Genomic DNA, 23,848 nt, shown 5'->3' on the forward strand with positions numbered 1-23,848 from the left:
AGCTGCATTGTTAGCAGGAGGCTCAAGCTGCAAGCCCAAGCTGCCCACATCCTTCCCCTTCGTTCCACAGGCTCGCATTGTCTCCCCATCACGACTCCCTGCACCCTTGTCTCCGTGTCCCCATTGTCCCATGATCCATAGCCGGCTCCTCCCGCGGCCTCCGCCACTACACCCTGTGAACCCAGTCCCTGTTCCCAGCACGTCGCGTGCCCCGCGTCCCCAGGTCCTATGCACTACCCCGCGCCCCGTGCATTCTCTGATCCTTGGCCCCTGGCCCCGGCCCCGCGCCTTCCGGCGCACCTCCCGGGTCCTCCGTATTCCCGGGACCCCGCGTTCCCGCGCCGCGCGGGCCGTCTTGTCCAGGTGGATGCGCGCGTTGCGTGGAGACGAGCGGAGGGCACACCCTAACATTTGGCCCCGCCTCCCGCGCCGCGGATTGGCTCCCCGCAGGCCGGCCGGGCCGGGATTGGCTCGTGCGGCGCGGCGGCCGGGCCCGTTTCACGGTGGGTAGCACCGCAGCGTGGATGCTGCTGCGTCCCGCCGCGGCCCCCGGGAGCTTGCAGCCCGAGCGGCCGGGCGGGGCCGGGCGGGGGGACCGCCGGCAGCCGCTCCGCCGCCCACCCCGGGCCCTCGGCCAAGGGCAGCCCGGGGTCGCGGCCGCAGCCCGGGGCCGCGGGCGGCGGACAAAGGGCCATGCGGGGTCGGGGGACGCGGCGCGGAGCGCGCAGGAGTGGGGGGCCGCAGCGACGCCGCTGAGCGCGGCCCCGGGCGGGGCGGGGTCGGCCGCGATGCCGTGGTTCCCGGTGAAGAAGATCCGCAAGCAGATCAAGCTGCTGCTCCTGCTGGTGCTGCTTACCTGCGCCGCGTGGCTCACGTACGTGCACCTGGGCCTGGTGCGCCAGGGCCGCGCGCTGCGCCAGCGGCTGGGCTCCGGGCGAGGTACGGGAGGGGGCGCGCGCCCGGGGCGGGGGGCGGTGAGGGTCCCAAGCGGCCCCGGGCCCGGGCCCTCCCCTTGCGCTCAGGTCTCGGCTCGGCCCAGAGCTGTCTGGAGATCCGGGCCGCCCTTCCCAGCTCGGCAGTATCGGGGCAGGGGGCTCGGTTCGGCTCGACCCGGCCGGAACGCCGGATGACGTCAACCGTGACGTGCGCGACCCTCTTGAGCGTCCCCAAACCCGGGCTGACTCGGGGGTCTGGCCCGGGGCGGATAGCGCCGGGGTAACAGTGGTTTTGGAGAGCCCTCCGCTACCAGGCCCTGCCAGCTGGGATTTCGCGGGGCCAAGTCCGGCTGCGCCTCCGGCTCTTCTTGCTTAGCAGAGCCTCCGTTTCCCCGTCTGCTGGGGAAGAGGCTGGCGGGGATAGCTGACCCTCCCAGTCGGAAAGCTTCCTGGAGGAGGCGCCCTAGGTAAACCTGTGATCAGGGACTGAGACGCTTGTGTGTTGCGAGTGAGTCATGGGGATAGGGGTGCAGCCTGGGGAGACCCGAACTGCCTGGAGCGGACGCTCCCAGACTCAGGCTCACGCTCCAGTGGGAACAGACAATGAACCCACAAGTCAGGTGCTGGTGAGTGATGTGGGGGCGAGTCAGGGGAGGAGTCCTGCCACTTTAGCTAGGGGATCTTGGAAGTGGTGACCGTTGACACGTATTTTGGGGAGGAGGAGCAGAGTGCCTAGAACAGGGCTGGGGACGGGGAGGTTGGTGATGAGAGAGAGCAGGAAGCACTTCCGGGCAGGGAAGATCCCAGCCAAGCTGTCCCTGACTCTTCTTAAGAAAGTGGGGTGTCTTACGGGTGGGTGACGAGAATCTTGCTTCCTGAGGACTCAGAACGATGATTTTGATCCATAAAGTCCTGGCCACTCCCACCAAAGGGTCCAAAGCTCCCTGTTCAGTCCCACACCCAGGCCAGGGGTCAGAGGCTGGTCCCAACCTACCCCTCCCCAGAGTGCACGCATCTTGCAGCTACCACATCCTCTAGGGGCCTCCAGTTACCATCACATAAGGCAGGACCCCACAGTGTGACCCAGTGACACGAAACATAACCAGCCTCCTACCTAGCTGCCTTGTGTTTTTCTGAGCAACCACAGTCCTCCCCAACCTGACTTCCCGAGCAGCCAGGGAGCCTAACTCAGCAGCTAGGAGGGGGTGGAGGTGTGGGAACCCCATTTCTGAGGCCTCCTCTTCTCTCAGCTGGACCAGCGGGGAAGCCGTCCTGCTGTTCCTGAGTGGGCAGGAGCTGTTCAAGGTTACAGACCATCAAACTCAGACCAGGAGCAGCCCGAGCCGGCGGGTCTCACCTCCTGCCTGGCGGGCGACCTGGCTCCACCGGGGCAGGGCTTGTGGAAGCTAAGCAGCTGAACGTGTCTGACGCCTTCCTGACTGTCCTGTCAGTACTGTCTCCACTCCCACCAGAAAGGCTACCTGCCCCGTGTCCAGCAGCCTGTGCAGGCAGAGGTCCTAGGCGGAGGGGCCGACAGGAGGCCATCTGGATCCCACTGCACTTGGGCTTGGCCCTGCAGGACCATGGTGGCAGCCTGGGTGTGGCTCCCCCGCCGGAGTTTTCCAGCAGTCACAGAGTTACCTTGGCGGGCGGGGAGCATCGGGGCCAGGCTGTGGGGGGTTTGCCAGAAGCCTCTTGGGGGCTCAGCTCCCAGCCGGACAAAGGACAGTGACTAGAGAGAACCAGGCAGACAGGCACCACTGGGGTCTCACAGGCCGAAGACCATGGGCAGCCCCTCTGCCCCCGAGAAGGGGCCCAGGCCAGCTGTGTCCGTATGGGACTCTCACTCCTGGGGTCTGGATCGAAGAGCAGGCATAGATGTTGAAGCCAGACTTGGCCCTGGAGCAGAGGGGTTCCTGGACTGGGCCCCTGGATGGGACAGTGAAGCCTCATCTTCAGTGGCTAAGACCCCAGGGTATGGGACCCCGAGGTCCACAGCTTGAGGAGGAGGTTTGGGACACTGAGGGCACTGAGGTGTGCAGGTGGTCTGCCCAGGCTTGGGGGGTTGGGGTGCGCCATGTTCTAGAGAAGTCCACAGAAGGGGTCCCGGGGACACTCCCCGCAGGGCCGCCTTGGCCCCGGGGCCTCTGACAGCCAGACCAGCATGCCAGGGCTCCTTTGGTCCGGGACCGTGGCCACAAGAGCAGCCGGCCGTGGGCCGGGGCTGATGTAGCCTCAGGACCACAGCGCTGGCTTGCCTGACCACAAGCTCCAGCACTAACACTTGGCTCTCAGTTCTGGCAAGGGGGGCAGACACAGAACACTCCAGCACATGGGAAATATGCTGAGCGCACAGAGCCGCCCTGGGGCCCTTCTGGAGGCAGAGTCGCGGATGAGGACACCCAGTGTGTGCACGCGCAAGCATGTGTGCTGGGGCACACACACATGCCCGCTGCCTCACACCAGTGGGGCTGGGAGAGTCGGGTGGGGGACTCGGGCAGGGCCATCCCCACAGAGGCGGGAGGGGCAGAACAGCCTGGTAGAAGGCACTTTGCTGGGGGCAGGAGGGGCTATCGGGCAATATGAAGGAGCAGATATGGGGAGGGGAGGCTTCGAAGGGGACACCACTGGCCATCCTGCCCTCAAGTGACCCTGGTGGCAGGGGCTGTGGCCTTGAAGAGCCTGGGTCCCACCCACAGCTGCTCTGCCACCCACAGACGGCGAGAAGCTGAGCGGTGTGACCGACGGCCGGGGCGTCCACACTGCGCTGGCCTCGCAGAGGGCAGAGGACTCCAGCGAGAGTCACGAGGAGGAGCCGGCGGTGAGCAGGGCCGTGGGGACAACACCGCCGCGTGTACGAGATCCGAGGCCACCGTGTGCCACAGGCCGTGGGCGGGCAGTACGGCTGCTCACGTGCCCAGGCGGGGGGGGGGATGCAGGTGCTGCACACGGGGTGACCGGGGGTCTTCCGGGCGTGCGTGTGGCTGGGGTGTGATGGATCCGGGGCTTCGTGGCTATATGTGGAGGGCTGCATGGTGGGAACCGGCGTGTGCGGCTGGCTGTGCCACACGTTGCGTGAGTGTGTGTGTGTGTGCGTGTGTGTGTGTGTGTAACTTCTTTCTGCCCTTACACTTCTCAGCTGTGACCTTGGTGCCCTTTCTCTCCCGCAGGCTGAAGGTCGGGACCTAGGTGCGCTGTTTCCTGGGGGGGCTGGAAGACCCCTGGTGCTCAACCTCACCCGTCAAGTGCCGGCGTGGCGAGAGGAGGTGAGGTCCGCTGGGGCTCGGGCGGGGAGGGCGGGGGCTGCTGGGCGGCCGGTAAGCCCCGCTCCTCCGCAGTACAAGGGGCAGGCGAATCTGCACGTGTTTGAGGACTGGTGCGGGGGCGCCGTGGGCCAGCTCCGGAGGAACCTGCACTTCCCGCTCTTCCCTCACGTGAGTGCTGGGGGGCGGCGGTCCCGGGTGGGCGGGGGTGGGCAGGCACCTTGATGTCAGCAGCCGCTGTCCCCCCAGACTCGCACCACCGTGAAGAAGCTGGCTGTGTCCCCCAAGTGGAAGAACTACGGCCTCCGCCTCTTCGGCTTCATCCACCCGGCGAGAGATGGTGCGGGGGTGGGGGCAAGGGGGGGCAGTGTGGCGAGCGGCGCCCCGCCCGCCCCTGAGCCCTGTCTTATGGCCTAGGCGATGTCCAGTTCTCTGTGGCTTCGGATGACAACTCTGAGTTCTGGCTGAGCCCAGACGAGAGCCCAGCGGGTGCCCAGCTGGTGGCCTTTGTGGGCAAGGTATCCCCACTCACCTCCTCCATCCACACCCCTTCTGTCTTTACGGGCCTCCTGTGGCCTCAGTCACCTGCCCCTTCAACTTCTCAGGAAGGGGCACTGGGCGGGGCTGGGGCCCCAAGGAGAGGGTGAGCCCCCTGCCCTTTTCTGTTGCCCTCCAGACGGGCTCAGAGTGGACAGCGCCTGGAGAGTTCACCAAGTTCAGCTCCCAGGTGTCCAAGCCCAGACGGTGAGTGACTGGGAGCAGGTGTGTGTCTGTGTGTGAGGACGGGGTGACGCGTGCACGCGTGAAACTGCTGCTGCTGGCCCTGGGACTTGCCGTTTCTCGGGGGCTCCTGGGGTGCAGCAAGCCGGCCCCTGACTCCTCCTGTCCTCAGGCTCATGGCCTCTCGGAGGTACTACTTTGAGCTGCTACACAAGCAAGATGACCGCGGCTCGGACCACGTGGAAGTGGGCGTGAGTGCAGCTGCCCCCCCTCGGGGGGCTTCTGGAGACCCCCCTGCCCTGCCCTCTTCCCGGCCACTCCCCCCAGAACAGCAGCGTGGACACTGCCCCCCGCCCCCCCAGGACTTCCCATCTGGCTGACAAAGCAGCTGCTCAGGGACGGGACTTGCCCTCCACTGTGCCTGCTCAGCAGCTTCACGGAAAAAGTGGCCCTGAGCAGATTCTTGCGAGAGACATTCACAGGGAGGCCCATGGGGGAGAGAATCTGGGGTGCAAGGATGAATTCCTGGTCTCAAGAACAGTCTTCTGGAACTCCAAGCAGTCTGGTGGCCAGATCAGGCAGGGCTTCCTCCTGAGAATGAGGCAATGGATTTGCATGTCAGGGGAAACTCTCTAGCCACTGCCTGTTGGGAAGGATTTTCACGGTGACCATCGGTCCCTGAACCCGCAGGTCCTGTGGGGGCGGGGGGCGATGCCAGTGATTGAGCCCGAGTTTAGCTGGATGTTGGGTGGTCACCAGGGAGGGCTGGGATGTTGCAGGCATCTGGTTTGTGTGTGGAGGGCATCACCCCAGCTCAGCTTGGCAGAAGGTCTAGACTGGAGGTGCAGATTTCAGGTCATCTTGTGGAAGCTGAGGAGGCAACTAAGGGTCCAGGATGAGCTGGGAAGGGAGGAGGGCCTGGGACAGCCCCCAGGAACCCAGCGTGAGAGGGGTGGGGAGAGAGCCTGCAAGGGAGACTGAGAGGCACAAAAGCAGGAGAGGTGGAGTGGGGGGCCCGCCAGGGAGCTGGGGGCCACTGGGGCTCGCCTGTGGAAGGCCAGCTCTGACCTCCAGAAGGGCAGTGGCCGTGCAGGAGAGGTGGGGTGGGGGGCCCGCCAGGGAGCTGGGGGCCACTGGGGCTCGCCCGTGGAAGGCCAGCTCTGACCTCCAGAAGGGCAGTGGCCGTGCAGGAGAGGTGGGGTGGGGGGCCCGCCAGGGAGCTGGGGGCCACTGGGGCTCGCCCGTGGAAGGCCAGCTCTGACCTCCAGAAGGGCAGTGGCCGTGCAGGAGAGGTGGGGTGGGGGGCCCGCCAGGGAGCTGGGGGCCACTGGGGCTCGCCCGTGGAAGGCCAGCTCTGACCTCCAGAAGGGCAGTGGCTGTAGAATCATGAGCAGGTGGGGGCGGAGGTCATAACCAGAAGGTCAAGAAGCGCCCAGGATGTCAGGAAAGGCCTGAAGGGAGCAGAGGAGGTTCTCACCTTCTTCCAGCGACCCCAACCTTCTGGGCCTCTGCACCTTCCCTGCCGTGCCTTCTCAGGACTCCTCTCCTGTCCACCCGCCCAGCCTTCTGCATCCGTAAAGGCACTGCCCTGCTAGCTCCCCGTCCCCCCACACCCCCTTCCTTTGGCCCTGACCACCCTCTCCAACCCCCAGTGGCGAGCATTCCTGCCGGGTCTGAAGTTCGAGGTCATCGGCTCTGCTCACATCTCCCTCTACACAGGTCGGGAGCCAGTGCGGCTGGGGAAGGGGGCGGTGCCTAAGGGGGTCCCGGGGGCGGCTGGATGTGGCTGAGGCGGGCTCTGCGAACTCCTTGGGGACCTCACACATCCTCTGCCCCTAGACGAGTCCGCCCTGAAGATGGACCACGTGGCTCACGTGCCCCAGTCTCCTGCCAGTCACGTGGGGGGGCGGCCACGGCAGGAGGAGCCCAGAGCTGACATGCTGCGGCCGGATCCGCGAGACGCCTTCTTTCTCAGTGAGCAGGGTTCGCGCACAGGGTGGAGGGGGTGTCGAGGCGAGGGTCCGGGCCACAGTGTGGCCTCCCTTTCACAGCGCCTCGGGTGGAGCCCTCGGATCTGGAGAGTGTGCTGGAGCCCTGCGCCTACGCCCCGACCTACGTGGTCAAGGACTTTCCCATCGCAAGATACCAGGGACTGCAATTCGTAAGTGCCCCTCGCCAAGGTCTAACGCGAGACCCAGGCCTCCCTCCCACCACGGTCCCCGAAGCCGCCTCCAGACCCTCTGGAAGACGGCCCTCCCTCTGCCCACCCCAGGTATACCTGTCCTTCGTTTACCCCAACGACCACACGCGCCTGACTCACATGGAGACGGACAACAAGTGCTTCTACCGGGAGTCACCGCTGTATCTGGAAAGGTGGGCGGCAGGCGGGCGGTGCCCGAGAAGAACGGGCGGGCCTCGGCCGAGCCGGTCTCTGACGCCCCGCCCGCCGCCCCAGGTTTGGCTTCTACAAATACATGAAGATGGACCGGGAGGAGGCCGGGGAGGACAGACAGGAGGCGCAGCGCCGAGCCTTCCTCTTCCTCAACCCCGACGGTGAGTGCCCACAGCGACCCCACCCCCAGCTGGGCGGCCCGGCAGCGGCTCACGCGCGCTTCCCACAGACTTCCTGGACGACGAGGACGACGGAGAGCTGCTCGACGCCGGCCTGGGGCCCACCGAGGCCCCCCGAAGGCAGGGCGGCCGCCAGCTCCCGGCCCCCGCAGCGCCCTCCGAGGCCCCGGCCAGCCGCGCCGCGCCGACGCCCCGCCGCTCCCGCGCGCTGAGCTGGGCGGCGCGCCAGCTCCCGCTCTTCCTGGGCCGCGCCCCGCCGCCGCGGCCCGCCGCCCGGCCCTCCCGGGGGTCCAGGGTGTACGTGACGCGCGTGCGGCCCGGCCCGCGGGCGCCCCCCCGGGCCCCGCCGCGCGGCGCTCGCGGCCCGCCCCGGCCGCCCTTGCCTGGCGTCTTCCTGCGCCCCCGACCCCTGCCCAGGGTGCCACTGCGGGCGCCCCCGCGCCCCCCCCGGGCTCGAGGCCACAGGACGAGCAGCCCCCCGGCCGCAGAGCTGAGAGCCCCGGCCCCGGCGCCGGCCTCCGCGGAGGGCCGGGCGCGCGCGCCGGGACTCGCGGCCCCCACGGCGGACTCCAACTCTTCCTCTGAAGCGCAGCCCGTGACCTCCTTCCTGAGCTTGTCCCAGGTGTCCAGGCCACAGCTGCCTGGGGAGGGCGAGGAGGACGAGGAGGAGGAAGGGGACGATGACGAGGAAGGGGCGCCCGGCGACGAGAATGCGTCGGAGGGCAGCGAGGAGGCGGCAGGCCTGGTGCGCGGCCGCTGGCGCGAGGACGCCATCGACTGGCAGCGCACGTTCAGCGTCGGCAACGTGGACTTCGAGCTGCTGCGCTCCGACTGGAACGATCTGCGCTGCAACGTGTCCGGGAACCTGCAGCTGCCCGAGGCCGAGGCCGTGGACGTGGTGGCTCAGTACATGGAGAGACTGAACATGCGCCACAGCGGGTACGCGGCAGGGGTGCCGTGGGAGGGGCGGAGCTGGGCCTCGACGGGACCCTCAGCTCTTCCCCAAGGTCTGCCAAGGCACTGCTCTGGGAGTGGTACACACACACGCACGCACGCACAACCATCAGAAACTGTCTTCTCTCCCTTCTGGGGCCCCTGTCCTGTAGGAGCCTTCTGCCTACCACCCAGGGCTGGTTCCTCTGTCCTGTACCTCCAAACCCCCTGCCTGCCACCTTGGACCTGGGCTTGGACCTGAGGATGGATCTGAGCCACCCAGGTCTCTCAAAATAAACACACACACACACACACTCACACACACACACGATCAAGCTAAGAATCCCAGGATCCCTCCCCCCGCCAGCACCATGATCACACACACACACGATCAAGCTAAGAACCCCAGGGTCCCTTCCCCCACCAGCACCATGATCACACACACACACACACACGATCAAGCTAAGAACCCCAGGGTCCCTTCCCCCGCCAACACACACACAGACACACACACACGATCAAGCTAAGAATCCCAGGGTCCCTCCCCCTGCCAGCACCATGATCACACACACACACACACACACACGATCAAGCTAAGAACCCCAGGGTCCCTTCCCCCGCCAACACACGCACAGACACACGATCAAGCTAAGAACCCCAGGGTCCCTCCCCCTGCCAGCACCATGATCACACACACACACACACGATCAAGCTAAGAACCCCAGGGTCCCTTCCCCCGCCAGCACACACACAGACACACGATCAAGCTAAGAACCCCAGGGTCCCTCCCCCTGCCAGCACACACACACACCCACACATGATCAAGCTAAGAACCCCAGGGTCCCTCCCCCCACCAGCACCATGGTGACTGGGGTCTTAGTCCTCAGAGGTGAGCTCAGGGTTCCTGCCCCACTGACCCCTCTGATCGGGTCCCCCAGGCCACAGCAATTGAATGCTCTCTCCACCTCAAGCAGGTGTGGGGCTGGAGAATGAGAGCCCCAGTTTGCCCTGAGGAGTTCTTAGAACTATGCTCAGCCCTTAAGGAGGGGCAGGACCTGCAGACAGAAGGGACAGGCAAAGGCTGGCCAGGAGGCTGGTGGGCAGAGGACAGGCCTCATGGGCATTGAAGCCCGGGTTCAGGACTCATTCTTGCCTCTGATACAGAATTTAGAGCAGGACTCGTGTTTGGCCCATCTGGATCATAGACGAAGGTGTGGCAGCCTTGGAGAGGAGGGGGTGGAAGGCGGAGCCTGTGACCTACAGGCTTGGTTCAGGGCAGTGATGGGACAGCCTGGACCCTTGGCAGAGGCAGGGGCAGATTGACTCTAGGTGGCTGAAAAAGCCAGCGTGCCCTTGGCTCCGAGCCTCCTGAGAGCAGCTCATGATCCCAGGGTATGAGGGCCTCTGTCCAGCAGAAAGGTCATGGCTGCAGCCCCATCCTCCGAACAGGACAAGGGCGTGAGTGGCCCCAGGAGCAAAAGCACAGGCGCAGAGCCTTTGGGGCAGAAAGGCCCTGACACCCGGGGAGACCGTGGTGGGGATGGGCATGGGGCGAGGGGAAGAGTCCAGACCCCTGGAGGCCACACTGGTAGGCTCCCAGGTGAGTGACACCGGCTGTACAGGGGGACCACGTGGCAGGAAGAACGCAATCTAGTCAAGCCCAGGGCCCTGTCTTCCGGGAGGAGGAGAAACCACTGTGTGTGGGCGGAGTGGAGGTGAGGTGCTCAGGGCCGGGGTGAAGGGGAAGGGCCAGAGGCTTCTTCCCAGGAGAGCAGGGTAGCCCTGAGCTTGTGCCAGGGAGGCAAGAAGGAGGTTTCTCACAGGAGGTATCTAAGACCCTGGAGACGGCGTGTGGGGAGGACAGGGCCCAGCATCCAGGTGGGGGCACCCGGGATAGAGCTCTCCCCCAAGAGGAAGCTCGAGTGTCTGCGGGACAAGATAGACGAGTCAGACGTTAAGGCATCTGAGTCCCGTCCTGGGGGCAGCGAGTCCCCCTGAAGGTTTCTGAGCGTGTGGCTGTAGGCAGCAGTGGCGGCGGGGAGGAGAGAGGGCCGGCCTGGGCGTGGGGACGCCTCCTTCGCGGGGCGTCGGGGGAGGAGGCCTGAAATGTGGGTCTGCCTTCTGAGACGGCTCGCCCCTCCGGCCTTGGCCTCGAGGGGGGATGGGATGGGTGGGGACGGGGCCGCTGCGGGCGAGAGGTGCGCGGCAGCGCCCCCAGTCACTTGAGGGGCCGCCTTTCTGCCGCGGCGATGGGAGCCCGGGGGGCCTCCGCTCCGCTGCTGACCCAGCTCCGCCCCCAGGCGGTACGCTCTGCTGCGCATCGTGAACGTGGAGAAGCGCCGGGACTCCGCGCGAGGAAGCCGCTTCCTCCTGGAACTGGAGCTCCAGGAGCGCGGCGGGCGCCGCCTGCGCCTGTCTGAGTACGTCTTCCTGCGCCTGCCCGGGGCCCGAGCCGGCGACACTGAGGGAGCCCGCGAGAGCCCCGAGCCCGCCGCAGCCTCCTCCGCGCGCCCCGACGGCCGCCCGGAGCTGTGCCGGCCTCTGCGCCTGGCCTGGCGCCAGGATGTGACGGTGCACTTCGTAGTGCCGGGTGCGCGGCGCCGCCCAGGGCTGCGGGGCGTGGGGGGCCCCGCCGGGCTGGGTGCCGCTGTGCTCAGTGTCCCCGTCCTCCTGCAGTGAAAAACCAGGCGCGCTGGGTGGTGCAGTTCCTGGCGGACATGGCCGCACTGCACGCGCGCACGGGTGACTCCCGCTTCAGCGTCGTCCTGGTGGACTTTGAGAGCGAGGACATGGACGTGGAGCAGGCCCTCCGCGCCGCGCGGCTGCCCAGGTAGCGGCGCCCCCGCTCCTTTCGGGCAGGGTGGGCCGGATCTTTCCTCCTCCCGAGTAGAGGTGGGTTTCCCTGCCCCCACCCCGCCCCCAGAGGCCGCCGTATGCGATCCCACTCGCTTGCCCCCTCTCCCAGATACCAGTACCTGAGGCGAGCCGGGAACTTTGAGCGCTCTGCGGGGCTGCAAGCTGGAGTGGACGCGGTGGAGGTGCGTGGTCAGGGTGGGGCTGGTCGGAAAAGCCCGCTGAGCTCGGGCGGGCGCGGCCTTCCGGAGCGGAGGGCGAGGCTCAGACCTCCCCGCTGTCCCCAGGATGCCAGCAGCATCGTTTTCCTCTGCGACCTGCACATCCACTTCCCCCCCAGTATCCTAGACGGCATCCGCAAGCACTGCGTGGAGGGCAAGCTGGCCTTCGCGCCTGTGGTCATGCGGCTAAGCTGTGGGAGCTCACCAGGGGACCCGCACGGTAATGCCCTGGATGCCCCCCAGGAGGGCCCGGGGTCCCACCAATGCCAGGGTGAAATCTAGGCTCCCCAGGGGCCTCCCAACCTGCAAGGTAGGCCTGGGGCCCCATCAGGATTCCCTGTAATGCCCGGGACTCCTTGTGGCATCTTGGAACCCCACCGTGCCCAGGACCCCAAGTTCCCCACCCCCAAGTAACCCTAGGGTCATGCTTGGCCTCTAGGAACCTCCTCCAGCCCCCAAATCATGCTCAGGGTCTGAGGTATGACCAACATGCTGGAGTGACCCCAAGAGCCCACCAGCCTTTCAGGACCTGGCGTCTGAAGGGCACCCCTCCCCACCAGGTTACTGGGAGGTGAATGGCTTTGGCCTCTTCGGGATCTACAAGTCTGACTTTGACCGTATTGGAGGCATGAACACTGAGGAATTCCGGGACCAGTGGGGAGGCGAGGACTGGGAGCTCCTGGACAGGTGACGCCCCACCCAACACACAGACAGGTCCTCATCCTGCCCTCTGGGTAGGGAGGGGCCTGGGGTCCTCACTGCTGACAAGACTCTGCTGTCTCCCTCCTCCTACCCCCAGGATCCATAGGCCTAGCGAGATCCTAGATGCCCCCCCACTCCCCTAAACCCCTTCCCAGCTCCAGGGTCCTGCACTCAGGGGAGCGCCCAGATCCTATAGGACCTGGTGGTGGCCCTGGGGTCCCGCTGGCCCCAGCGGGGTCCTGCAGTAGTGGAAGCCCCCTCATCCAGCCCTTGGACCTGGTTCCATTCCATCCCACCCCACTGTTCTGTAGGCTCAGGAGCCGCCCCGACACACGTGCCCTCCCCGGCCAGGGTCCAGAATAAGGGTAGCCCCATTCGCCCCCGTCCCCGTCTTGACCCCCAGGCTGCGGGGCAGCCCTGACCAGCCCTCGCTACCCGCAGGGTCCTGCAGGCAGGGCTGGAGGTGGAACGACTCCGAGTGCGGAACTTCTACCACCATTTCCACTCCAGGCGGGGGATGTGGGGTGCGCGCAGCCGCAAGGCCGCCCGAAAGGAGGCCCCTTGAGGACCAGCGACCCCTTCCAGCCCCACCCGCCGGCCTGTGCTGGCAGCTGGAGGCCGGGCTCAGAGCCTGGACCCTGGGGGCCCAGCGGGCTCATCCCGGGGCACAGCCACCATCGTGCCTGCCCGCTCGGGCCCCCAGCCCACTGCGCCCCCGGCCCCTCCCAGAGAGGCGGCCCCTGTAGCGGGCGGGGCCCAGGCTCGGCCCCCACGCCCCGTGCGATGATTTCTGTGAAATTTTGCCGTAGCGATGACATTGTTTTCAGGATTTCCAAGAGTTCTGTCTGTTCCATTTTTTATTCAGAATGAAATGAAATATTTTTTTTAGTTCTGACTCGCTCTCTGTGCCTGGTTGTCTTGGGGGGCAGAGGGGCCTGGGCACGGCGCCTGCTCCTGACACCCCCTCCTGACCTGAGCTTTGGGCGCCATGCTGATCCCACCTTCCTCCGCCCTCACGGCTTCCTGCCTCTCCCACACCTCCCTTTTGAGCTTCCGGCCCTGAGGAGAAGGGGCTTTGGGCCTCCTCCCACCACCCTGTGCGTGGAGCCACCGTCATGCGCCAGGCACAGGGCCTTTCCACCAGCGAACAAATGAGACCCGACCGTGTCCTCAGTCTCCTGCGTAGTGAAAGCAGCGTTGGATGTGAGTCCCGCCCCACCCTCCTCAAAGATGCGGGAGCACTCAGCACCTGGGGCTGGGCAGGGGGCTGGGCAGGGGGTGTCCTACGACCGGGCTGGGGATATAGTTAGGACTCAGTCGCCAGGAATGGAGACCCGAGCGCACAGTGCTTTAAGCATGATGGGAGGGTTGCTTGTTTGACTGTTTTCACGTAACCCTCGTTCAGGGTCAGGAGCCCCTGGAGAGGCAGACGCACACTGCACGGTGGTGTCAACGGCCCGCTCTCCCCGGCTGCCTGGTACTGGGTGCGCCTGCCCGTATGAGTCCCTTCTGGCTGCTTTAACAAATTTCCAGGAACAAAACAGAATTTCCTGTCTTACAGCTCTGGACATCGGAAGTCCTAAAATCGAGGTTTCCAGCCTTCTCTCTGGAGGCTTTAGGGATGAATCTGCTCCCCTCCTCTCCCGGTTCCTAGAGGGCACCAGGATTCCTTGGTGCGTGGGCTCTCCCTCCGTCCACAGAGCCATCAGCTTAGCATCTTCTCACCACTCTCCCCTCTGCTACCATCATCACTCCTCCTCCCCTGACCCTCCTGCTTGTGAGGACCCTTACGGTGACAATGGCCCATGCAGGTGACCCAGGCTGACTGCTCCATCTCAAAGAACGTCCTTCACGGATGGACACACTCAGCACTGCCACACTGTCCCCACCGTGATCCGATGTGATCCGAATCGAAGGCCCACCCACCGGGGCTCCCCTGGCAGTCCAGGGGCTGAGAGCCCGCCGCGCAGCCTCTCCTGCTGTGGAGGTGCCAGCCAGAGGCTCTGGGGGTTAGGGCGTGGACATCTTCGGGGCCGTCACTGTGTATGTCCTCATCCCGTGGGAAGGCAGCATGTCCGCCCGGAATTCCAAACAATTCTCTCAAGATTTACCTCACCTTGAGGATTTCAGTGAAAGAGGGATCAGGCCCTGGGAAGGCCCCAGGGATGCCCATGGCACTCAGCTCCGTGGCTGCTGACCAGGGCAGCCAGTGGGTGCCTGTGAACAATAAGTCGCTTGTGACTTGGGCTTCACCGCAGGTCCTCCTGGTTCATGGAGGGCGAGTGGCCGCGAGCTGGAGGCACAGCAGACCTGCCTCCTCCCAGATGCCCCCGCTCATACTGTCCACTCCGCCCTAATTGTCTAGTTCAGAAGGCATGGTCCCCAGTCACAGATATCTGTAACAAGAAAAAACTAGCAGTGAAATTAAGAACTGTCACTCAGTCACTCAGTCATGTGTGACCGTGATCCCATGGACTGCAGCACGCCATCCTTCCCTGACCTTCATGATCTCCCAGAGTTTGCTCAGACTCATGCCATCCAACCATCTCATCCTCTGTCGCCCCCTTCTCCTCTTGCCCTCAGTCTTTCCCAGCATCAGGGTCTTCTCCAATGAGTCGGCTCTTCACATCAGGTGGCCAGAGTATTGGAGCTTCAGCTTCAGCATCAGTCCTTCCAATGAATATTCAGGACTGATTTCCTTTAGGATTCACTGGTTGGATCTCCTTGCAATCCAAGGGACTCTCAAGAGTCTTCTCCAATACCACAGATCAAAAGCATCAGTTCTTCAGCACTCAGCTTTCTTTATGGTCCAACTCTCACATCCATACATGACTACTGGAAAAACCATAGCTTTGACTAGACAGACATTTGTCAGCAAAGTAATGTCTCCACTTTTTAATATGCTGTCAAGGTTGGTCATAGCTTTTCTTCCAGTGGGCAAGCATCTTTTAATTTCATGGCTGCAGTCACCATCTGCAGTGATTTTGGAGACCCCCCAAAATAAAATCTGTCACTGTTCTCATTGTTTCCCCGTCTGCTTCCCATGAAGTGATGGGACCGGATGCCATGATCTTAGTTTTCTGAATGTTGAGTTTTAAGCCAACTTCTTCACTCTCCTCTTTCACCTTCATTAAAAGTTCCTCTTCGCTTTCTGTCATAAACATGGTGTCATCTGCATATCTGAGCTTATTGGTCTTTCTCCTGGGAAACTTGATTCCAGCTTGTGCTTCATCCAGCCCGGCATTTTGCATGACGTCCTCTGCATATAAGTTAAATAAGCAGGGCACAGTGTACAGCCTTGACGTCCTCCTTTCCCAGTTATGAACCAGTCTGTTGTTGCATGTCCCTTTCTGCTGCTTCCTGACCTGCATACAGGTTTTGCAGGAGGCAGCTAAGGTGGTTTGGTATTCCCATCCCTTTCAGAATTTTCCAGTTTGTTGTGATCCACACAAAGGCTTTAGCATAGTCAATGAAGCAGAAGTAAATGTTTTTTCTGGAACTCTTGCTTTTTCTATTATGCAGCGGATGTTAGCAATTTGATCTCTGGTTCCTCTGCTTTTTCTAAATCCAGCTTGTATATCTGGAAGTTCTCAGTTCACACACTGTTGAAGCCTAGCTTGAAGGATTTTGAGCATTACTTTGCTAGCATGTGAAATGAGTGCAATTGTGTGGTAGTTTGAACATTCTTTGGCATTCTTTGTCCTTTTTGGGCTTTGGAATGAAAACTGACCTTTTCCAGTCCTGTGGCCACTGCTGAGTTTTTCAGACCTGCTGGCCTGTTGAGTGCAACAGCATCATCTTTTAGGGTTTGAAATAGCTCTGCTGGAATTCCATCACCTCCACTGGCTTTGTTCATAGTGATGCTTCCTAAGGCCCACTTGACTTCACACTCTAAGATGTCTGGCTATAGGTGAGTGATCACACCATCATGATTATTTTGGTAGTGAAGATCTTTTTTGTATAGTTCTGTGGATTCTTGCCACCTCTTCTTAATATCTTCTGCTTCTGTTAGAGTGTTTCTGCCCTTTATCGAGCCCATCTTTATATGAGATGTTCTCTTTGTATCTCTAATTTTCTTGAGTAGATCTCTAGTCTTTCCCATTCTATTGTTTTCCTTTATTTCTTTCCATTGTTCACTTAGGAAGGCTTTCTTATCTCTCCTTGCTATTCTTTGGAACTCTGCATTCAGATGGGTACATCTTTCCTTTTCTCCTTTGCCTTTCACTTCTTTTCTCAGCTATTTGTAAGGCCTCCTCAATCACTTTGCCAAAAGGGGGAGAGGGGATGTAACAGCCAGGGGAAGCATGTACATCAGAAAAATAATTACCTCTGGAAGCAGAAAAAAAAAAGACACCTCATCTAATCTAGAACACATACATACCATGATCTACTAGGCCATTCCAACAGCTACTGAGTGCCCGCCCTGTGCCAGGTCCTGAGTGCCCGCCCTGTGCCAGGTGCTGACACTGGTGAGTGGACAGACACGAGCCCCCGCCGTGCAGACTGTACATTCCAGCGCAGGGGGAGGGGGAGCAGACGATGGACACAACCAAGAGATGTCTAGTACAGTGGCTGGGGGCAGCTGCTGTAGAGGAAAAGAAAGCCAGGAAAAAGGATAGTGAGTCTGAGTGAGGCTGCCATTGTAAATAGTGGTCACGAAAAGTCTGAGACGGTGACATCCCAGCAAAGCCCTGAGGTGGTGGTGAGTCTGCCAAGGACTCAGATGGGGGAGGGGAGGACATCTGTCAGTGTTGACGTTTGAGCAAGTTTTTAGAAATCAGTGTTCAAGCCTTCTCATCGCCTCTTTTCAATATTATACTGGAAGAGCTAGTTGATGCAGTAAGGCAAGTAAAGGAAATGAAAGGTTTACAGGCTGAGGACGAAGAAGCACAGCTGTTTCCGTTTGCAGACGATCCAGAAGAATTAGCCTAGAAGAAACAGAAAAGACACTCCTGGAGCTAATGACCAATCACAGCGAGGTTGCAGGACACGAGGTTAGCATACAGAAGTCAGCCGCTTTCCTATATGCTGGCAATGGACTACTTGAGATTCGAAACTCAGTAAATAGCACTTACATTAGCACCCCCAAAATAAGTAAATACCCAGTAAAAATCTAACAAAACATGAATAAGATCTAAATAGGAAGAAACTGCAAGAGTGGGATGAAAGGAATCGAAAGCCCTGAACCAACGGAGAGACAGTCCACGTTCAGGACCAGAAGACTCAGCACGGCCACAGTGTGCTCTTCCCAACGTGATCGCTGCAGATTCGATACAATTCCAATCGAAGCCCCACCAACCGGACTTCCCTGCTGGTCCAGTGGTTACAAGCCCACCTCTTAATGCAGGGGATGTGGGTTCAATCCCCGGTCAGGGAACGAAGCTGTCACGTGTGGTGGGGACACTAAGCCAGCCCAAGCACCACAGCTCCTGAGCCCACGCCCCGTAACGGGTCCATGCGCGGCAACGAAAGACCCAGCGCGACGTGACGCAGACCACACAGCAAGCGAGCGAGACCGCTCTGCCAGCAGAGCCAGATAAGCATAGCCTCCCCTCCAACTATCGCCTAAAAATATCCCACCAATCAACGGACTGATTCTTTCCTGGAGAGGCAAAAGACACAGAATAACCAACCTGGAATTCAAGGAGAAGAGCACACGAAGGACCAACGGCACCCAACTCCAAGCCCTCCCGCAAAGCTGCAGCAGCCAAGACTGTCGCGCTGGCGGATCAGACAGGCCAGTGGGACAGAAGAGAGAGCTCGGAAACAGGCCCACATGACAGCGCCCAGCGCTTCCCAGGTGGCACTAGTTGGTAAAGAACCTGGGTGCCAGTGCAGCAGACAGAGAGACGCGGGTCTGACCCCTGGGTAGGAAGATTCCGCCAGAGGAGGGCATGGGCACCCACTCCAGTATTCTTGTCATAAAGAACTGGATAAGATGGAAGCAACTTAACAGGCACGTAAATGCAGCCAACCGATCTTTGGCAAAGAAGCAAAGACAGTACAATGGAGCAAAGGTGGTCTTTCCAACAAATGGTGCTGGGACAACTGGACAACAAGAATTAACACCGGTGACTCACAGCCCTAAATGCAAAACACACATACGAAATTTCCAGAGGACACTGCGGGAGCAACCTAGTGACCCTGGGTGTGGTGATGTAGACGCTGCACGAAAGGCTGACCCATAAAGGAAATGATTGAGGGCGTCCCTGGTGGCTCAGTGGAAAAGAGTCCGCCTGGAGTTTGATCCCTGATCTGGGAAGATCCCACGTGCCACACAGCAACTACGCCCGAGTGCCACAGTCATTCAGCCTGAGCTCTGGAGCCTAGGAGCTACAACTGCTGGAGGTGGCACACCCTAGAGACCGTGCTCCGCAACAGGAGAAGGCACCGCAGTGAGACACCTGCACCCTGCAACTAGCAAAAAGCCTGTGCAGCGAAGCCCCAGCCCAGCCGGAAGTAAAGAGGGGCTTCCCGATGGCTCAGATGGTAAAGAATCTGCCTGCGATGCAGAAGACCTGGGTTTGATCCCTGGATTGAGAAGATTCCCCTGGAGAAGGGAACGGCTACCTACTCCAGTATTCTGGCCTGGAGAATTCCATGGACGGAGGAGCCTGGCAGGCTACAGTCCATGGGCTGGCAAAGAGTCAGACACAACTGAGTGACTTTCACTTTTCACTTTCAACTGACACACAGAACTTCATTAGAATGAAAAACTTCCGTTCTGCAAAAGACAATGCCAAAAGAATGAGAAGATAAATCACAGACTAGGAAAAAGATATTTGCAAAGGCCATATCTGACAAAGGACTGTTATTCAAAAATATAGCAAGAACTCCTAAAACCCAACAAGAAAACGAGTGACCCAAGTGAAACATGAGCAGTCTTAACAGACCCCTCAGCAGAGAAGACGCGCAAATGGCGTCTGAGCACATCAGCGAAGCGCACATCATAAGCAGTGAGACCCCCCCGTGCACCTAGTGGGATGGCCAAAATCCAGAACCACGTGCAGCGGGAGCTCACGCCCAGCACGGGTGGGGGTGCGATCAGCGGAGACAGCTGGGCGGCCTCTTACAAAGCTGCACTCTCACCATGCGATCAGCAGTCAGCCCCCTGGTATTTACCCAAAGGAGCTAAAAACATGTCCACACAAAAGCCTGCAAAGGATGTTTATAGTGGCTTTATTCATAACTGCCCAAACCTGGAAACAACCAAGATGTCCTTCAATAGGTGAATGGATGAAGAAACGGGTACACTGGGCAATGGAATGTTAGTCATGAAGAAAGAAATGAGCTGTCAGGCCACAATGAGACACGAAGGAAACTTCAACGCGTATAACTAAGTGAAAGAAGCGAACGAGAAAAGGCCACATACTGTGACATTCCAACCTGGGACATTCTGGAATAGGTAAAACGACAGAGAAAATACAAAGATCAGTGGTTGCCAGAGGCTGGGGGAGGGGCAGGGAGAGATGAGCAGGCGGAGCACAGAGGATGCTCAGGGCCCTGGCGATGCTCTGCACGGGGCTGTAACGACGGGCGCACGCCACTATGAGCTTGTCCAAACCCCCAGCGTGTGAAACACCAAGATGAACCCTGATGTGAGCTAGGAACCGATGATGACTTCTCAGGGCAGGCTCATCAGTTGCAACAAATGTGCCAGCTGATGCAATAACTGGGGGAAGCTATGCCTGCTGGGGGCAGGGGTATATGGGAATTCTACCTTCCTCTCAGTTTTGCTGTGAACCTAAAACTTGCTCTAAAAAAGAAAGTCTCTTTAAAAAAATCAGTGACAGAAACAAAGAAAATTAACGCTATCCGACGATACATGGGGAAAACAATAGATGAGAAAAATAAAATCATTACAGTGATAAAAGCCACTTTAGGAGTTTCCAAGAATAGGGACAGTTAATGTTAAAGCCCAGTCAGGAACACGGAGCACAGGCTTGAGATATGCACACAGAAGGGGCTGGGGAAGGACAGCTGACGAGAGCAGGCCAGGGGTCCTGGAGCACGGACTGGACAGACAGGAAACGAAGGAGAAAGGGCACCTCAGCGGCCCAGCGGAGAAGACACTCCTGGAGGAAAGAGACACAGGCCGCTGTCGAACGTTTAGAACAAAAACTTGGCCATACGTGTGCACAGGAAGTCACAGGCTGTGGAGGCACAGGCCCCTGCTGGCAGCAGGCAGGCGCACCGCCTCCTCCCCTGGGCTGGACCAGCTCTGACAGACCCCCAGGGCGCAGGCCCTGCAGGAAAGGGAGCTGGAGGCTGACGCGCAGCCCAGCCCTGATGTTGTTCAAGCAGAAAGGCGACAGCGGGCCTCGGGGCCCCGGCCCCCGAGGTGAGAGCGAAGAGCTGCCAGGGTGGCCCAGCGGGGCAGGAACCCCTTTCAGGACAAGGCTGAAGCTGAGCACCAAGAGAAGGCAAACAAACCCTGGCTCAGCCCCCGTGAAGGTGGCCCAGCCCTAGCTAGGGGACTGTGGGGGCTCTACTGAGACCCCACCCGCCGGCCCCCAAGCCCAGCCCAGCCTGCTGTTGCTCAGGGCGACCTTTCCACACACCCTGACTAGCTCTGTAACTCCTGGGAACCTATTCAGCCTGCGGAGCCTGTTTCCCGGGCTGGAAAATGGAGAGGTCACAGCCTGGCCCGCTGGGGATCCTGAGAGGACAGAGAGGAGCCTGTGCGCAAAGCGCCGCCGCTCCCGCCGTCTCGGGAAACCGGCACCCGCGGGCGGCGCCCGGCGGCTCCGCGGGACCCAGCAGAAGCGCCGGGGTTCACAGACGTGCCCGCGCCCTCCCTGCCCCCGGGGGCCTCCTCCGGGTCCAGGCCACCCGGGCCCCAGCCACCGCCTCCCCAGCCTCCCTTCAGTCAGCTCACTCCCCTCGTCCCCCGCTGGAGCACCCGCACTCGCCCCGCACCCGTCAGCTCCGGCCCCCTGCTCGCTTCTGGGTCCTCTTTGGGGCCCTGCAAGGTTCCCCTCTCTGTCCCAGAGGCGCTCGGCTGCCCCGCCGTCCTGACCAGCAGCACTGCGCGTGGGCCGCTCTGTCCGCTTCCGTCACACACCTGGGAAGAGCTCAGAACCAGCCCGGGGACGGGAGGCTGAGAAGAGGCGGCGCGGTGGGGGTGGGTCCCGCAGCGACCTTCCCGCCAGAGGCGCGGAGCGTGCCCGTCCCGGAGGGACAAGCGCTGCGCCGGGTATGCGAGTCCAGGCAGGCGTCGTGGAGGAGGCGGCCCGAAGCTGGGCTTAGCGGGAACCCCGCCGTCGGACGCTGGAAGGTTCTTGAGCGCCGGGACGCGAGGGCCGGAGCGCGAGCAGCAAGCCCGGCGTCTCCCCGTGCCGGCCCACCGCCCCCCGCCCTGCGCTGCGCCCGCGCGGGTGAGCGCCTCACCCGGCCCCAGCCCCGCGCCGGCAGGCTGCGCCGCCCGCGCGATCTAAACTTCTCTGCGCTCCAGCGCGCTCCTGAGTCTCGTTAGTGATTCTGCTGTCTGCGTCGTTACCTTTTCCCCCCATTTCCGCCCTCCTCCAGGCTCTCACCGAGAGGGGTGCCGGGCCCTGTGTACCTACTCCAGCTCGGGCTGCACACACCCGGCAGCCCTTTCCCCCTTCTCAGGGAGCGCAGCAAAGCCAGCAAAGGGTCCTCCTTCCAGCCCGCGCCTACTCTGGCCCCCCGCCCCCTGCTCATCCCCAACCCCTCCCCCAGAGACTTTTGTAACAACTGCCTGGGGTCCCCTCCACGGTAGATGCCCCAACCCGACCTCTCAGCCCAGGCAGTCCTTGCCTGTAAATGCTGGCTTGCCCCTTGGGCCCTCACAGCCCTTCCTTCACACCCCCCAGGGCAGAGTCCAGGCTCCCCCACCACCCACCTCCCAAGTAAGAGCATCCATCACCCCTCCAGGCCTTCAGGTCCTGGGATCTCCAACGCATATTCCCAGGTTTTCTAATTCCCCCCAACCCCGCGCACTAGGGATGCCCTCCTCCAGGAAGACCCCTTCAAGCTGGCACCAATCGTCCTTATGCTGTCTCCCCCATGCACTCGCTCCAGAGAGAGGGGGACTCTCCGGAGCAGAAGGCTGGTCCCAGAGGTGGGACAGGGCTCTGAGCTTGAGGGGGGACAGGTTTAAGCCACAGCTGGTCCCTCGGGCCCTGCAGCGGTTAGAGGAAGCTCCCTTGGGTCCCCAGGCTTTCCCTGGACAGGGAGTCACAGAGGGCCGAGATCTGAGGTGGGTGGTGGGAGGGGCGCACAGGTCCCCAGGAGGCTCGGCACAGCCTGGGGCCACCCGCAGCCCTCCCTGCCAAGAGGAGGGGCGAGCTCTAGGGAACTGGCCCTAGGGACCCTGCAGGCGTCTGCCTGACCCCCACCTGCAGTCTGCCCGGAGGCCGGCTTCCCCAGGCACGCGGCCGGGTGGGCTGGGCCCCAGGTGGACGAGTGCAGGGCGGGCCCCAGGCCCGTGCCAGGCGACCTCCTCCAAGCGCACTCAGCGCCGCACGAACTTGTCTCCCGGGATTTTTCCACACAAAACATGACTCCCAGGGAAGCAACCGGTCTGATGAGCTGGCTGGGCGTGCAGGCGTTCCCACCCCGCCCTCCTGGTGCCCCCGCAGTCCTGGCCTACAGCAAGGCCCCAGCAGCAGTGCTGGGCCCGGGATGCAGCCCAGGACTCAGCCCGCAGCCGTCTCTGGGGTGAGCCCCGGGGCCAGCAGCCTCCGGACCGCCAACAGGGTAGGTCGCCCACCCTGTGCATCCCCTCTGCCCGGCGACTCCACCCCAGGCGTCACCTGGACCCTTCTAGGGACCCTCCTCCACCCCTCTCACCCCCAACTGATTTCTGCCTCCCTCCCCAGTCTCCTCCCCAGCACTGACCTCACCCCTAGGCTGCCTCCTGACCCGGCCCCACCTCACCCCCAGGCCACTGCCCCCAGCCACCATTCCCACCTGGGACCTTGTCCCCTACCTTCAGGGACCCAGGGCCCAGGGTAAGGGTGTCCCACAGGAAGGAAGGCCGGCGAGGGTGGGCCCACGGTGACTGCGAGGGGAGCCGAGGAAGAACATGAAGCTGCTGAGCCCCTGCCCCCAGCCCTCCGGGGCTCAGCCCTCGCCCCACTCAGCCCACCAGGGGCCTGTCCCGGATCCCAGCTAAGCCTCCCCAGGAGGCCTTGGAGCAGGCGGTCCGGCCGGTGGGGGCTCTCCCGGGAGACTCTGGGGCAAGCCCCGCTCTGCCGGGCTCTGACTCCTGCTCTGCCTCCTGGGCCGCCCCTGCCCACGCAGCTCCAGCCTTCCGGGTCCCTGCTGGCCTGGACTGCCAGTTCCTCCCTGCGTCCCCAGCCCGGGCAGGAGGGCCCCTCTGAGTCAACCCCCCGGGGCAGCCCCACCTGCCCCCACTGAGCTGAGCCCTGACTCACATGTTGGGAACAGCCTCCCACCCCCACAGCCTGGGGGGCAGGAGCCTGGGAAGGGACCAGAGAGGGCCCAGCCAGCCCTTCGGAGGCCTCTGCAGAGGAGGGCCTAGGCGTGACTTCCGGGGTCTACGGGGGGGATATCTGGAGGGTCACGAGCCTGCGGTGGGCCCATCTAGCCCCCTGCTTCTGGGGTCTCTTGGGCACCAAGGATCCGGATAAGGACCCCATCGAGCCCTCTTCACCCAGAAGCT

The 23,848-nt window shown here is 62.1% G+C and overlaps 1 protein-coding gene across 1 annotated transcript; it reads left to right on the forward strand.

The window, feature by feature from the left end:
• Positions 1 to 788: 788 nt before the first annotated feature.
• On the forward strand, positions 789 to 12,763 carry B4GALNT4 (beta-1,4-N-acetyl-galactosaminyltransferase 4). The gene is made up of 20 exons (XM_068976078.1): positions 789 to 939; positions 3,653 to 3,756; positions 4,106 to 4,201; positions 4,274 to 4,369; positions 4,448 to 4,538; positions 4,616 to 4,716; positions 4,875 to 4,942; positions 5,091 to 5,169; positions 6,571 to 6,637; positions 6,758 to 6,892; positions 6,970 to 7,079; positions 7,191 to 7,291; positions 7,374 to 7,471; positions 7,540 to 8,428; positions 10,723 to 11,012; positions 11,099 to 11,252; positions 11,388 to 11,460; positions 11,563 to 11,716; positions 12,057 to 12,183; positions 12,640 to 12,763. Exons 1-20 carry the CDS (start codon positions 789 to 791, stop codon positions 12,761 to 12,763), a joined length of 3,108 nt encoding a protein of 1,035 aa, XP_068832179.1.
• The last annotated feature ends 11,085 nt before the right edge of the window (positions 12,764 to 23,848 follow it).

This window comes from Capricornis sumatraensis, chromosome 8, assembly GCF_032405125.1.
Source record: "Capricornis sumatraensis isolate serow.1 chromosome 8, serow.2, whole genome shotgun sequence".
Classification (NCBI taxonomy): Eukaryota; Metazoa; Chordata; class Mammalia; order Artiodactyla; family Bovidae; genus Capricornis; species Capricornis sumatraensis.

What these genes read in the sequence shown, in the direction of transcription:
- B4GALNT4 (XM_068976078.1), top strand. Translation starts at nt 789, where the DNA reads ATGCCGTGGTTCCCGGTGAAGAAGATCCGCAAGCAGATCAAGCTGCTG. An exon ending in GCGAGACGCCTTCTTTCTCA is followed by an intron (nt 6,893 to 6,969) that starts GTGAGCAGGGTT and finishes TCCCTTTCACAG; the next exon opens with CGCCTCGGGTGGAGCCCTCG. An exon ending in CCTCTTCCTCAACCCCGACG is followed by an intron (nt 7,472 to 7,539) that starts GTGAGTGCCCAC and finishes CGCTTCCCACAG; the next exon opens with ACTTCCTGGACGACGAGGAC.